This window comes from Sturnus vulgaris, chromosome 18 (genome assembly GCF_052056855.1).
Source record: "Sturnus vulgaris isolate bStuVul1 chromosome 18, bStuVul1.hap1, whole genome shotgun sequence".
Classification (NCBI taxonomy): Eukaryota; Metazoa; Chordata; class Aves; order Passeriformes; family Sturnidae; genus Sturnus; species Sturnus vulgaris.
The window spans coordinates 647,952-663,876 of NC_142260.1; the positions used below are offsets into that span (position 1 = coordinate 647,952).

At 40.1% G+C, this 15,925-nt stretch overlaps 1 protein-coding gene across 1 annotated transcript in view; it reads right to left on the bottom strand.

Annotated features, from left to right (window-relative positions):
• The window catches only part of OTOG (otogelin), a 127,451-nt gene that overhangs the window by 71,176 nt on the left and 40,350 nt on the right, over positions 1-15,925 (bottom strand). Inside the window, exons 26-32 of the mRNA XM_088175726.1 lie at positions 15,560-15,679; positions 14,601-14,717; positions 13,097-13,253; positions 11,844-11,870; positions 10,776-10,943; positions 8,482-8,760; positions 211-328 (exon numbers count right to left, since the gene is read on the bottom strand). Coding sequence (XP_088031852.1) covers positions 211-328; positions 8,482-8,760; positions 10,776-10,943; positions 11,844-11,870; positions 13,097-13,253; positions 14,601-14,717; positions 15,560-15,679 — 986 coding nt within the window. The remainder of the gene's footprint in view (positions 1-210; positions 329-8,481; positions 8,761-10,775; positions 10,944-11,843; positions 11,871-13,096; positions 13,254-14,600; positions 14,718-15,559; positions 15,680-15,925) is intronic.

Sequence of the window (15,925 nt, forward strand, 5' to 3'; positions counted from 1 at the left end):
GAATCTGACAGTACACTAAAGGCTGAAATGTCAGGTTTCTGTGGCTGCAGCAGGAGGTTTTATTCCATTTCTTTTCTCTTTCATTCTCCTACGTACCCAAGAGCACAGTCCTGATACATCAAGTGCACATTTGGGCCCTTGTACTCCTGTTATCCTGCTTAAATGTCCTGCATGAATGACACACTTTTCCATAAAAACACACACACTTACTTTGGCACTGTCTGACAGTGTTTTCCCCAGGGGTCCCTGCACGTCTTGAAGCAAGGGCTGGTGCAGGAATCATAACGCCACTCACACGGGGAACGGGACAGGAGCTTAAACCTGACATCTGGAAAAGAGCACATCTGTTATCCTGGTATTTCCTGAAACACACCCAGCTCTCGCTGAGAGGATTGCCTCGCATTCACGGTGGCATCTGCACACTCTGTGCTCACTGAAAGACTCTCAAGTCACCTAACAGAACCCAAACCCAAATGCACCCCAGCCCTCGCCCATCTGCACACAGAACAGAACAGATTCCTGCACAGTGCTGGATTAGCCTGGGGACTCTCCCAACACAGCAAGATTTCCATGATTTATCTGCATTTCCTGCACCCTGACAGCCCAGCCCAGCTCCTCTAGTGGCACTCAGGGCAGGGCAGTGACACTTTCTGTGCAATTCTGCTTGCAGAAAACAGCCACCATCATCATACCTCAATTCCCTTTAAACTGCTAAACCTGAGCTCAGAGCCAACTGAGAGCAACTGCTCTTAATAAATGTTTATATTATACACCATAAAAATAAATACTAACTACTTGAAAGAATTTCCTTTCAAGTATTTTTAAAGTTTTCCTGATGGTTGCTTGACTGAGATACAAGGAGTAGCTCTTTTATATCTCGAAGACAGACAATTTTTCCATGAAGATACTGAGAAGGTTTTTTTCTGCAATTTAGGGAATTTGCATTTACAAGTAATTACCTCTCTGTCATTAGTAACCATTAATGTCTTCTCTTAAAATAAAAATAATTCTCTTCAAAAGAGAAATCAAACTCAGACAAGAAGGTGTGTATGTTGCCATCTAGTGTTACCCCTTTTACATCTCATTTTATCCAGGAGTGTAATTTATCACTACTTTTAAAAACACAATTCTTATGACAGTAAAATATTCATTTATTACATTCTCACAAGAAGTTAAGTACATGTGACAGAATTCTGTGACCCCTTCTGGTGACACCAACATAAGTTACATAAATCTGATGAAGGGAATTTTTTCCATACATTTTGGTGACTGATGTATGAGGTTTTGCATGCACAGGCTGGTTGAATGGTAAGGCTTAAGGACAAAATAAAGTACATAGCAGAAATACAAGGTTTAAGGACAAAAAGAAAATATATGGCAGAAAGACAAAACATTCCAGAGACCTGCTGGCATGGGCAATCACCAAAAGTAGTGATAACAGTAAATAAATCCAAGTCGAATCTAGGAAATCTCATTCATTAGTCTACTCTAGATTAAATATGGAGACAGATCCATAACTTTTAACTCTGGCCACAGAACTCTGCATTGACCACAGAGTTTCAAACCCAATAAAAGTACAAGCTTGTAACCTGATGAAGATTGCTGGTTTCTCAGTTCAGCAGAACAGTGGCTGTGAGTTAACACTTCCAAGTGCTGGGAGTTACACACCATCTCCCCTTCTCCAAATGAACCTGCACTTTCATGAAATGACAGACACATTCTCCTCAAGCTTTCCTACAGACTAAGCTCACAGAGTCTGGTGGTGGTGCATGGCAGGATTTTGGGTGGATCTCCACATCAATGCACAGCACTGGTTGAGTGTTTCATAAATGCTGCCTTCAGTCAAGAATGAAACCATGATTGCTCACAAATTTTGTCTCTACTGCAAAAAGAACTATGGACACCAGAAGAATTTGTGAACCTGGTCATAAAAAATTTGCTTTCAAAGAACTGTAGAACCAATGAACATTTGATTTTCCAGTCAAGGGATTTTAGAGAATTGAATATGCCAGGCCAAGCTATACCAGTGTTTTTAGTGTTCAGACTACATTAAAGAACACACCAAATCACCACAGCAAGAAATGAGTATTTGTATGACTTGGGTTTTCTTTTTCTCAGAAAGTTCTCAGGATGTCTCTGTAAACCCATAAGGTATGATGATATATGTGCTTTGTTATGAATTGTGGGAAAATTCTTCAGAGTATTAAGAAAACATCAGTTCAGTAATTCATCATATTTAAAGTTTTCACTATTTTCAACCTAATTTCTGGAATGTCTGAGCATCCCAAGGATCAAGCCACTGTAAAACACAACAAAGCAAAACAAAAACCAGCCCCAAAGCACCTGCCCTGCACTGGCACAGCCTCACCTCAATCCCTGTGTGCAGTTCTGGGTACCACGATATAAAAAAGGACATTCAGCTGTCAGAGAGTGCCCACAGGAGCAGTGAGGATGGTGAAGGGAGTGGCTGAGGTCACTTGGGCTGTTCAGCCACCTCCACCACATGCTTCCCATATTTTTAATGCTTCAATCCCCCCTCCAGGAGCCAGTACAGGAGCTCAGTGCAGCAGAGCTCCCCCAGCACTGCACAATGACACCCAGAGCACAGTGAATCCTCATGCCAGGCATCCTCAGCACCATTCCTCGTGGCATTTGGAGATGTGTCCCCTTGTCAAGTGTCCTCCTGTTCGGTGACACAGCAGATCCTCCCCGGGATGGTTCCTGCTGTGCTGCCTGACAGGGGCTCCAGCTGAGCCCAGCACAGATCTGTCACCCAGCAGGAGCTGAGCACAGCAATCCACCACATCACACACAGGGCAGCACAAAGCCCTGAGGAGAAGAGCTGGGAGCACTGCCAGGCATCAACAAGACAACACACTACAGGATAATACACATGTGTTATACTGTACACTATTATACCCTACACTGTTGTGTCTAAAATTAGATATTTTATTATACTTATTATATTGCTGCCACCACCATATATGGTAAAATATCCAGCCATCTATCTATTGTGTCTATAATTAGATATTTTATTATAATGCTGCCACTACCATATATGGTATAATATCTATCTATTGTACTGTACACTGTTTTGTCTAAAATTAGATATTTTACTATACTACTATTATATATAGTATAATATATATTGTACCATACACTGTTATGTCTATAATTAGATATTATACTCTACTACTACTCCTATTATATATAGTATAATATATATATTATACTACACACTAATATATCTATAATTATATATTATACTATACTAGTACTACTACATACAGTATAATATACATATATTAACTATATCATACTATATATAAAGATATTTCCCAACTCCATTGCTTTCACACTTTCCTGAACACCAGAGGAGCATTTTTTCCCCTTTAATTTAGGATTTTCTTCTTCATGGCTTTCAAAAATAAAACCGGGGTAACAACAGTAGCTGCTACCATTTAATGAAGATTTTTACTGTTTTATCACTGACAGATCACAAGGCTCTGCTGAGCCACAACCACCTTTCTTAGTAACTTGGCCACTTCTCTTTGTGACTTGACAATTCCTACTGTTCACAAGTCCACATGACCTTCATTTTCTATGCTGACTTTTATGTCCCAAGAACAAAATTTGCCATTGTTAGAATCTCTATAATATTAATAATTCCAAGCTATTCTCCAAACATGGCTATTTACTTAAAAATAAACCCAAAAATTTGAAATGTTCCAGTGTTAACAAAAGGTTGTATTTAAAATAAAAATCTAAAAAAAAATCTTAAAAAATCAATTATTTGGATTTTCATTCTCACCTGATGCTTTTTTTTTTCTTTTTTGCTGCTTTAACACAAAATTTTAAAAACAACCTAGTAGGCATCAAAATGGCTTTAGAATTAGTTCTATTTATAATGGAGGCAAAACTCTGCTTGGTAACTTAGATTGCCTGTCTCCTCAGTTACAAGTTTAGAAACATGAAATCCTATCTACCCACTTAACACACACAAACCACTAACAAACCCTGCTCGTGGCTCCTACGTTTCTGCAAGGAGAAATGTAAGCAAATATCAGTGGAAAAACTCAACTTTGTGCCCAGCCAAAACATCACCGGCAGCAGAGCATCATTCCCTGCCTCTCATCCACTCATGGCTCACTTTACTATTTCAATGTTAATGCAGCTCTTTAATCTCCTCCTTTGCGTTCAGCCAAGAACGGCAGGTGAGCTGGTGGCGTTTGCAGGACGAGAAGGTTGTTATTGCTCACGAGAAGGTCGTTACTGCTCAGAACTGGTGGCGTTTGCAGGGTGACAAGGTTGTTATTGCTCAGAGCTGGTGGCGTTTGCAGGGTGACAAGGTTGTTATTGCTCAGAGCTGGTGGCGTTTGCAGGACAAGAGGGTTGTTATTGCTCAGGAGAAGGCCGTTACTGCTCAGAGCTGGTGGCGTTTGCAGGACAAGAGGGTTGTTATTGCTCAGGAGAAGGCCGTTACTGCTCAGAGCTGGTGGCGTTTGCAGGACAAGAGGGTTGTTATTGCTCAGGAGAAGGTTGTTACTGCTCAGAGCTGGTGGCGTTTGCAGGGTGACAGGGTCGTTATTGCTCAGAGCTGGTGGCGTTTTTAGGACGACAAGGTTGTTATTGGTCAGAGCTGGTGGCGTTTGCAGGGTGAGAAAGCTGTTATTGCTCAGAGCTGGTGGCGTTTGCAGGGTGACAGGGTCGTTATTGCTCAGAGCTGGTGGCGTTTGCAGGACGAGAAGGTCGTTATTGCTCAGAGCTGGTGGCGTTTGCAGGGTGAGAAAGCTGTTATTGCTCAGAGCTGGTGGCGTTTGCAGGGTGACAGGGTTGTTACTGCTCAGAGCTGGTGGCGTTTGCAGGGTGACAAGGTTGTTATTGCTCAGAACTGGTGGCGTTTGCAGGGTGACAAGGTTGTTATTGCTCATGAGAGGGTCGTTGTTGCTCAGAGCTGTTGGTGTTTGCAGGGTGACAAGGTTGTTATTGCTCAATCTCGGTGTGAGTGCGGATGTGATCCATGGCACACCTGGCTTGTGCAGGTACAGCAGCAGCTGCTCAGCATTTCCCTGCCCCAGGGCACACATCGTGATCTCTTGGGCCAACAAAGCCCATGAGCTCAAATAAACCCAACAGAAACTCACTGTGAGTGAACCTGGACACTCCAGAAAATGAACTCCACTGCTGGAAATGGGCAAGAGGGAGTCGATGCTAAAATAGTCAGTAGCATCATGTGAAAAACGACTTAAGGTAAAAACATTAAACTCATTAAAATGAGTTTAATTTTCAGGTTTGCACCACGTTTCTGAATGTGATTGGTTAATTAAAATCCCAAGATTTAAAGGAACCAAAAATGCTCTGTATCAATCTTAAACATTGACAAATACCTCTGTGCAGTGTACTTATACTTAGTGAATCTTGGTATTTTAATTTTAGCTGGAAATTCTCTCTAAAACAGGCCTTGTATTTACAGCAAGTTAGCTCTTACAGCACATAACCAGCATGATTAAATACTTTGTTGCAGAATTTATATGGGTCAAGTCACATTTTCATAACTACATAAAAATAACTCAATGATCCTAAACAGGTGACAATTATATGAATGATGAAAGGTAACTAGTTCGAGCACATTATTTTTTAAAAGGGTAAGAAAACAGAGCCATATCCATATTAAGGTCATCCATTCCCTACACAGACTCATTTCCAAGCAATCTCAAATGGGAATTGATCTCTCTTACAGGACACCTTTGTGCCTGGTAAGAGGAAAGGTATTCTTTCTTTTGATTGAATGCTCACCAATTCGTTTGCCAGTAAAAAAACTCCTGAATTGAATGAAAAAATGTATTTTCTTAATAAGTAAACACTACATATCAAAATTCAGTTTTCTCCTCAATTTCCTCAAATGTTTGTGGGAACAGGACAGCAGAAAAAGCAAAGTATAATGAAAATAACCCCATTTTAAACCTGTAGCGACTTATGGCAAAGACTTCACAGCCTTGGTGCGTCCCAGTGTGACAATATTTATTGCAATGAAACTGGAAAAAGTGACCCAGCAGCTGACTTTAAAGAGATCTGTGCCTATGCTGTGCTGATCAGGTCACTCAGGATTCTTCCTCTTGCATGTGCGTCACAGAGCACGAAGGAGTCTCATGAGGAGCTTTCTGGCCAAGGGGATTTACTGGGCCTATTATTCTGCTCCTGATATTTATCCTCTGCTTCTGCAGGAATAGCTGCTCCCAGTTCAGGGGTTTCTGATCTAATATGCAAAGCATTCACAATAGTCAGCAGGAAACCCAATCCTCCTCTGCCTGGTGTAACTTTTCCATTAACTTAAACAAATGCTGCTGTATTTTTAGACCATGTAATTACCCTACATCAGCAGGCTGGCCCTCGTGAAAGTCCACTGCAGAAAGATTGGAGCCCTATGCTCCTCTGCTTATAAAACTCTGAAACCCAAGCCCTCGGATGTGGTGATTAATGAAATACCTCCTGATCATTTGATCTGATCCCACTCGCTGAGGTAAATTGTTTTAGTTTTCCACTGGCATAAATAGGATTTTTTTGGTATAATGACAGGAGGGTAAAGACTTCACACTTGAAAAGACATTCCATTCTGTGTTAATGGACGACCACTGAGAATTGGAACATGCTTTAACCTTCTTCAATCCTCCCTCAAAGACAAAAGACTAAAGGAGATATTTTTGTTATGTCCTAAAAGAGTTCCTTGCTTGAAATGCTGTACAAACATCCTGGTAATGGCATCAGCCCTCTAATTCTGCTGTTCAAAAACCTCAACAGCTCCGTGATTACAAGAATTTGTCAAGAGGCAACAGGCATTTGGCAATGACAAAATCTGTCATTTTTCTGAATTTGGAGTGTGCCAGTCAACAGCTGCATTAGGCTGTCAGGATAATGGACTGCAGAACAGGGCAGGTTCACAATGGCACCATTAACACTTGGATTCAGTGTTTTGATAACAAGGAGCTCCACGAGGCATACAGTTGCCTTCTTCTGTCACAGAAATCAGGGATTGCTTTAGGTTTGTCTGTGTCACAATTCAACATGGTCACTGTAAAACACGGCCAGGCCATGCTTGATTTCATACAATATTTCATTTGCCTTCTTGGCTTGTAAAACACAATTCCATTTCAGAAAATGAACAACTGATTTTAAAACATGGTATTGCCAGGAACATCTATTAAAATGCTTCAGCTAAATAAATAAATAATGCATTAAAAACTACAGTACAATAAAAATTTTTAGAAGATAATCACTTGCAGTGATTTTGGAATTACAAATACTACACTTGGTTTCTGCAAGGAATTGTTGTCACTGAATTTCATAAATGAGTATGTTTAATGTATCTAATGTGTTAAGGCAAGTAAAAGCTAAAGCAAAGAGTAGTGACATGAATAATCTGCTTTGCTGTATTTTATACCCCAATATAACTCCTTGTATGTTTTTCCTGACCTCCAAGGCCACCTTCATTTCAGTGCATGGTTCCACTTGTTTAAGAATATGTAAAAACTGTAATTCTTATTATTTCTTTTCCATACTGGTCTTAAAAAAAAAACCCAACACAAACCAGAAATAGCTTGACTGACATGATTCTTTTTGTGTGTGTTTTTAGCAGCTCTTGGAGGAGCAGCATCTGCAGCCAGCTCCATTGAAAGGATCCTCAGAGTGAATATCTTCTTCATTTCTGATCAGAATGCCTCAGTGGAATGGAGCTATGATGGGGATGGGAATCTCACAGGTAAGCAGAAACACCCTCACAGCAGTCTGCTCATTCCAAAGCTGCATCTGCTCAAGGAGCATCAGGGAAATGAACATCTGGATCCCCAGGAAGGGATGACAACTCCAGCTGTGCTGGCTGAAACACAGACACAGCATCTCTGAGGGGGCAGGGGATAAAAGTCAAGGTGTTGTGCAGGAGATATTGGGGTTTGAAAGGTGTGACCCACAGGCCATGTCCTTGGCACTGGGTGGCAATTACTCCTGAGGAGGCCACAAGGTGAGCAATGAAAATTCACTGACAGAAAGCTCTGCTGGCAGAGGGCAAAGGAGAGAAAACATGGTTCACACACCTCAACTTTTAGAGATCTGCTCTTTTCTATCCCCTTTGGGAATCCATTTGTGAGTATGAATGTTCTACTCCTAAAGAATTTTCTTACCACCTCCACAGCAAGCATTGCCCAGAAACTACACACTAGGATATGTATAACCCAACCTGTTCAACAAATAAAACAAAATTGTGCTTTAAACTATTTAATGGCTTTTCACAAGAAACCAGAATCTCATCTTCACTACAATTCCCAGGGAAAAACACTTTGAGCCTGGATGTCCTGGAGTTCCCACAGCTCCCAGTAATGTAGGGGAGAGGTAAGAAATCTCATCAGCTCTGAAAATTCAGCCACCACTTAGGCTGGATTTGCACAGGGAGAAAACTGCTGTTCATGACATTCAGGTATAATTACCTACCTACAAGTTTAAAAAGGGATGACAGTCTGAACTCCTCTGAATGATGGTACTTCAAAAGCTCAACTGAAGAGGCTGAAATGTGGATGAAGTATCCTGGTTTTGCAAATGACTCAAAGGAAGTGTATCCTGAAAGCCACGTATTCTTGTGAATGACAAATGTAGATCTGTTGTGAAAATCTTCCAATTTTTTCCATTTAGAAACAACAAGAGTATTATTGGAGGCCAACTGAAGAAAATAATTTGGTCTCTCAGCTGTTTCAAATGAAATCAAGCTGGAATCTGGAAAAAACAAAACAGAAGAGAGCACACAGAACTTCTTTATTTGCTGATATGTGCATAATAAAAATAAATAAATTAAAAGAAAAACAAAATAATAAGTTCATTCTGATGTACCACTACTGATACTAGCAGCATGAGGAATGAAAATGGACTTTGGCCTCACCAGTGAAAACAGCCTGAATCTTGTAAGAAAATGCACTGTGTATGGATTGCAGAGTACTAGACTGTGATGGTTATTTAGTTTTCTAAATACTCTACAAATTCCAACAGGAATACAAAGAGATTGAGACGTTTGCCCACATCAGGATAAAGGAATAGAGCCCTGTAGTCAAGCAGAACCTTATTTACAGTCTTTACTAAGCCATTTATTTAATAAAAACTTTAACTCTGTCTAACTAGCTTTAAAAGTCACATTGGCCATCAGGAATTGACAGCTTAAAAGCTCAGCCTTTCATTAAAAATAAATTTTAAAACTGTATTTTGCATTCAGCTCTCTAGCTCTCCCTCTAAGAACATTAGAGCCAAGTCTCCTTTTCTGGAATGTTCCCTCATGATACCTTACCCTGCAATACTTCTGATTTCAAGCAGCCTCTGCACAGCCAATTGCAGGGCATCAGATCTCAAGCCTGTTACAGGCATCTGTTGCTCACAGAATTACTTCATTCTATTTTGCTGTAAACTCTGCTAGTCCCTTGAAAACAGCCATTAATCTACTGTAAAATCAACTAACCCTCCAGGACCGGGTAGCATTTCTTAAAAAAAAAACAAAAAAAGCTTAGAAAACAAATGATCTCTATTAAATGGATATATTATCACATTCTGGTGTAACACTTCTGGAAGACCACCTTGTTTTCTGAGCATAAAAGCTTCAGATAATCTGGAAAACCCAGCAGTGCTAGTGAATGCCTTTCTATGAGCTGGCTGTAGCCAGCAGCTCTTTGCTAAGTAACAAAGGACAGTCAGTGTGATTTTTAACACCTGCTCTACAGCCAATCAGTGCATTAATGCCCCAAACCCTCCATTATCCACGAATGGCCTCAAACTGATAAAACATGCATTTTGCCAAGAATAATGATACATCATATTGATTGTACAAATTCCTCATGACCAAATGATGAAATGCCATTTACTCAAACTGGACCACAAGGCACAAATTCTATTTGCCAGGTTAAATTCTGAGCAAAAGATTTTTATAGGAGAATAGAACAGTAGGACTGACCTTCCCTTTCCAAACATAAATTGAACACAATGTACAAGTGCCTCAAAACTATGACTAATAAAAGAAATCTGTCCCCAGCTATTCTGTTACATGAGCTCCTGTGTCAGTTCTACATACAGCAGTATTAGTAATCAAATGTTTATCATTTTTTTAAGTGACCCATACCCCTCCTTTGATTACACAAAGACAGCCAGGCACCTTCAGGCTGCCCAGACTGTCAGCAGGGGACTCTGGTCAGTAAAACCTTTGATACCCAAATGCTCTGTGGCCATTAAAGCAGAGAACTTCAGCGTTTAATTAATGCCACAAAGGCTGCATGTACTCCTGTAGGCTTTCTGCACTGAAGGTGTGCAACACATCCTCCATCTGATGGAGAAGGAAGTTTCCTCCAGGGGAAATTAATAAATTAATTTGGGAGCAGCAGTCAGCCTGGAGAGCCCCTCAGTGTGAGGGGCAGGAGTGATGGGGCACAGCCAGGCAATGGCAGCAGTTCTGTGGCCACACTGCTCTGCCATTCCTCCCATTTGCACCAGGAGAGGTGAATGAGCAGCAGCCCCCAGTACTGGGCTGCAGTTCCACTGTGGTGGCTCTGAAGGCTGGGGTGGGGGGAGGCAGCTGCTGTTCAGCTGATAACAAAGCTACACTCTAAAACTCCGAGGAAATTTTCACAGACATTAAAGTGCACGTTCAACTGACCAATAAAACAACGATTTTTTTTTTTTACCAAGTCTATTCTTAAAGACAAGGGCAGAGCTTGCTCTGTGTTATTGAAGATGGTAGGTTATTGTGACCTTACCATGTGCTTTGGGTTTGTAGAGTCCTGAAGTCAGCATAAAGCTCACGACATGGCCAGGAACAATATCATCTTCTCTCACAGGGAACACAGCACCATCCACCAATTCTGCTGCTATTACAAGTTTTCCATCCAGATAGCTGACCAGCTTGTATGGGCCTTTTCCCAGAGCTGTGGAGAAACAAACAATTATTTTTCATGCCAAGTATCACAAATGCTTGAGCTCTAAACAGAGCACATGCAGAAAAAACACATCTCACTGCTCTGAAAAGATATCTAGGTGCCATGCACCAAACTTGAGTGAAAACCAAAATAAACCTTTTTCAAAAAATACTTGTTCTGAAAACTATTGAGAATACCTACTTTCAGTTTTCAAGATTCATGATTAGTTTCTCCTTTTCATCCCTCTCATATGCTTTGGTCTCATAATCACTTTATTGAAGTTGCTGAACCCTCAGTTATTTGATTTAGGATCCTCCTAAATTACTTATTTGTATGGTCAAAGTGATTATACACTTCCTACTACTCTTTAAAATCTATTTCAATGTCCAAAGCATGAGGAATATTGCAGGGAATAAAAGTTTATTGTCAACAAGCATCAAAAAAACTCCTTGAACACTGCAGATACAAACCACCACTGTGAAGCAAGACAGGAAGAAAGCAGCATCATAAGCAAAGAGCAGTCCTATTTTATCTATAAAAAAGCCAAAAGCATGCAGAGTTATTTTACAAACCTTAAAATGCCACACCTTCTCATTTAGATCAAACTAGCACTTTTCAGTTGATAGTCTATTAATTACTTAATGATTTAATTGTTTAATCATCATCCATCACTGCATGGAAAATTAGTTAGACTTGTGTTCTTGGAGAAGTTCAGGAATAGAAAGTATTATGCAATTAAAAGCCGTTGAAAAAGCAAAATAAAGCATCAAAGCAGAATCTCAGCTCGTTAAAAACATAACATTCACAAATGTTCATTAACACAATTATTTTTATACAAAGATTCTAAGACTTAAATAAAAAAAACCCACAAGATTCTATTGATATTTTGTCACTTCCTTTAGAACTTACCTTTGTTGAAATATTCACAATCATAAGCTAAAAAAAGAAAAAAGAGAAAAAAATGCAGTTACAGGCATTCTACAGATAAGCAGGTTTTCTATTCCCCATTATGATTAAGATGTGAGCTCAATGCTTGGCCAAATTAGATCATACACAAACATTTATTCAAAAGTTATTGACAAATATTTGCTGTACTTTGGACAAAATGCTAATTCAAGCTACACAGGTTTAAAGGAAGAATTGCTTCCCAGCAGGAAATCCTAAGCTTATATTCCTACAGCTGTCTTTTTGTGACCTCTAGTGGCTATGACTGAGCTTCACATTAAAACACATCTTTTCTATCCGAAGTTAAAGAGTAGTGGCCAGTTTGCTGTGTGACCCTGAGCAAGCTGCTTACTCTCTCTGTGCAACTGCAAAGTTAGAAAATTGCTTTTTTCCTTCCATTCTCTGCATCTCCCCTCCTTTTATCACATCTCTGGGGAAATCACAGCCTCCTGTCAGGCATTTCCAGTAGGTGTTAGAGCAAAAGGCCTCAGACTTCGTTTTGTTGTAATTTCTAAGATAAGATAATGACTATGCACTACTTAAAAACTTCCTTGTTTTTTTTCAGAAGAGTTTTATATTTCACACTTGCTCTGGGGGCTCTAAAAAGGCACCTATGTTTACTAGATCTTATTAAGTAAAGTTCTCCCGAGGATGGAAATCCCTGGAGCTGCCAATTTTGCATTGTTGGTACCCTGACACAGACCTCCCATGACTCTTCCTTTCACACCACAGGACAAGAGATGAAAAATAGAAAAGTATCACTCACAAACACAGAAGAGCACAAGCCCAGCTAGAGCAGAATGAAACTGGAGTGAGAGGCACCAACCCCTGTCCTGTCAGTGAGGACAGATGGAATCCATGGCCAGGTAACCTGGGGGGACTGATCCTGCACCAACCCCTGTCCTGTCAGTGAGGACAGATGGAATCCACAGCCCAGGTAACCTGGGGGGACTGATCCTGCACCAACCCCTGTCCTGTCAGTGAGGACAGATGGAATCCATGGCCAGGTAACCTGGGGGGACTGATCCTGCACCAACCCCTGCCCTGTCAGTGAGGACAGATGGAATCCATGGCCAGGTAACCTGGGGGGACTGATTGTGACCAACCCCTGTCCCTGTCAGTGAGGACAGAGTGACTCCACAGCCCAGGTAACCTGGGTGGGGACTGATGGTGCAGGTGTGGCCCCCACAGTGGCAGTGCTGGTGACACAAACTTACGGCACACTCTGGGAGATCTCCAGTCCACAGCAACGCCGTGCTGGCAGCACTGGTGGGCATAGGCTGAGACACTGGTGCAGAAACACTCACAGTCACCCCCCTGGTCACAGCCACAAGTGTCTGCCAGGCAGTTGGAGTAAAACCAGGTGACGTCAATCTGGAAATGGAAATTTTGGTAGCATAGGGTGAAAACGTTTCTAAAATCATGGGAATTGCACACAGAGATTCAGGGGGTGGAAAGAAAGGTTGGCCTGGGAAAGGGAATGAATATTGAGCTTTGTTTTTCTAGATCATGTGAAGCTACACCTGCATAATCATCATATGATAAATGATATGATTGTTAAATGTAATGATTGTTTGGTAATTGATTATGATTATTGTTTAATTGTAATAAGAATCATGAAAAACAATGTAATCCTAACAAGAATCACGAGAAAGGATATTTGGGGGGCCTGATGAAAATGACAAAAATTCATGCTTGGATAAGATCAATGTATACAATAGAACAATATGGGTTTAATAATTAATATATAGTTATATAACGAAAAGGGTATAAAAATATTCCATCTGGAATCCATGTCAGTCAGATTTGGGTCTGCAGCCCTGATTCCCAGAGCTCTTCAATAAAAGCACCAGCCTATTATCATCCTGTGATTATGTGTTTTCAACATTAACAATATCACTTATCAAAAGCACTCCTGTAGACACAAAGCTATGGCTCTTACTAAACAGATCAATATTTTAATATATCAATACAGCAAACCTGGAAGTATTAAAGATTTCACTCTCAATGCTGCCTGAGACATGAGAAAAAATGTTCATGGGAACACACCATAAAATCTTGACCAGCACTTAGCAACACAATTCAGTCAATGACCCAGTAAGAACAGGCACATCAAGATACTGACCTGGGCTTGTGGTTTGTATTGTTTTGTGGTATTTAAGCCCTCATAAACTGTGAAAAACCTTGTAAGACTAAACTGATCACAAATCAGTAAAACTCAAATTTTAAGGAAGTCAGAAACACATAAAATGTAAGAAATCAAAGTAGATGGAAAGCTCTTCTTAGCATGTGAGTAATTCATATTATCAGACAACTTCACAGAAAAATTTCATTTTTCCTTACAGTACCTTCAAGTCTCATGTGACAAAATTTCAAAGAAAACTGTCAATGCTAATTTGCTTATTGAAATGTCACACATTCTACACAGATTCACATTTCAGTAAGTTGTCTAGGAATGAGTTCTTCCCACGTGGCACTGCCTATTCAATACATTTATTTATACATGCATGACAAATGTGTGTGCCACGTTACACATTTCATGGAAAACGAGCACGTAGTTATGCTCGCACAAATAACGCTTGTGATCAAAAAGAAAAAAAAATCCCAAATTGGGTGTGATTTGGTGTGATTTTGCCTTCATTAATTACAAATGCTGCAGAGGAACATTTCTCCCTGGTGCTGCACGCTCACTTTCACTGGTTTATGTTGAGGACAACTCACCACAGGGTGGCAAGCTCCAAAAGCTTCACTCAGCAGAATCCCACATTCCTTCTTGGCAAAGGGCTCCCTCAGGGGGTTCACACTGCACGGATTTCGAATGTCAGAGCTGTCAGCACACTAAACCGGGAGGCAAAAAAAATCAAGGTGAGGAATTCTTTTCATAACCACCCTGTGTTCTGAACTTGCAGACCGTGTTTTTGTGCTTTTCTTAAAATTTTAGGGAGATGCAAAACTGTGAAACGAATGCGTCATTTATGAAACTAAAGCAGGACTAAGATACAGAATTATTATTAAGCTAATGAAGGAGAAAAGGAAAATTACAAAATTTGAAGAAGTGTTTCACTGGCCTGAAAGCAGCAGAAAAACACCCCCAGGTCCAATGAGAGGAGCCAGACTGGCCCAACCTGCAGCAGCTACACCTGAACACTTCTGCCATCCATGGCAAAGAGCACTCACACAATGAGGGCCAGAAAATAAAATCTTTTCACCCTAACTACCAGGAAGACACATTGCTATGAACACCACTAGAAATATTACCTTAGAAAAAGTTCTATTTCTAACTTTACAGCATATAGAAATTTTCTTCTTTCCATTGCTATGGTTGCACAGTTAAATGTTTCCCCAGCTATGAAAAATCAGTTAAACTGTCAACACACTGTAAAGTGAAATCAAAATCCTTCACTACTTTACTATTTAACTGCAATCAAAACCATTCAAAATGTTGTTGCAGCATTTTCCTTTTTTCTATAACACTCTGCAGCAAAAAAAAGTGATTATTTTATTTTCTTTAACAGAGTATGACATCTTTAAGAACCACTGATATTGTAGTTTGCATTGCTGCCTGACTGATGTTTGCAGGAATTCACTTCTGATTTCATTTGAGATGAATTTTATGATACAACAGCAAAAAATCTACCAGCAAAAGACACCATCGAGCACATTCTCTTTTTGCCATGTACCTCTACAGCTGTCCAACTCTTTCCAAACTCTAGTGAGTTTGTTAATTCAAAATTATCTGGAGTCCTCAGTTCATTTACTGTCTTCAAATCAAAATTTCCACATAATCCAGTCAATTCTCCCTGAGGAAAAAAAATTATATACACACATACATATAGACACATACATAAAAATGTATTTTCACCAGATGAAATACTATCAGTCATGATCATTTTCAAAACTTGCATCTTCAGCTGTTTAATTATAAATTTAATCACATTTTGACCTTTTTTAGCTAAATTTCAGTCAGAACAATTCAGCTGTTCAATCACAAGAATTCAGTAACAAAGCCATGGCAGACATTTTATTTTGGCAGTATCTCTATTATG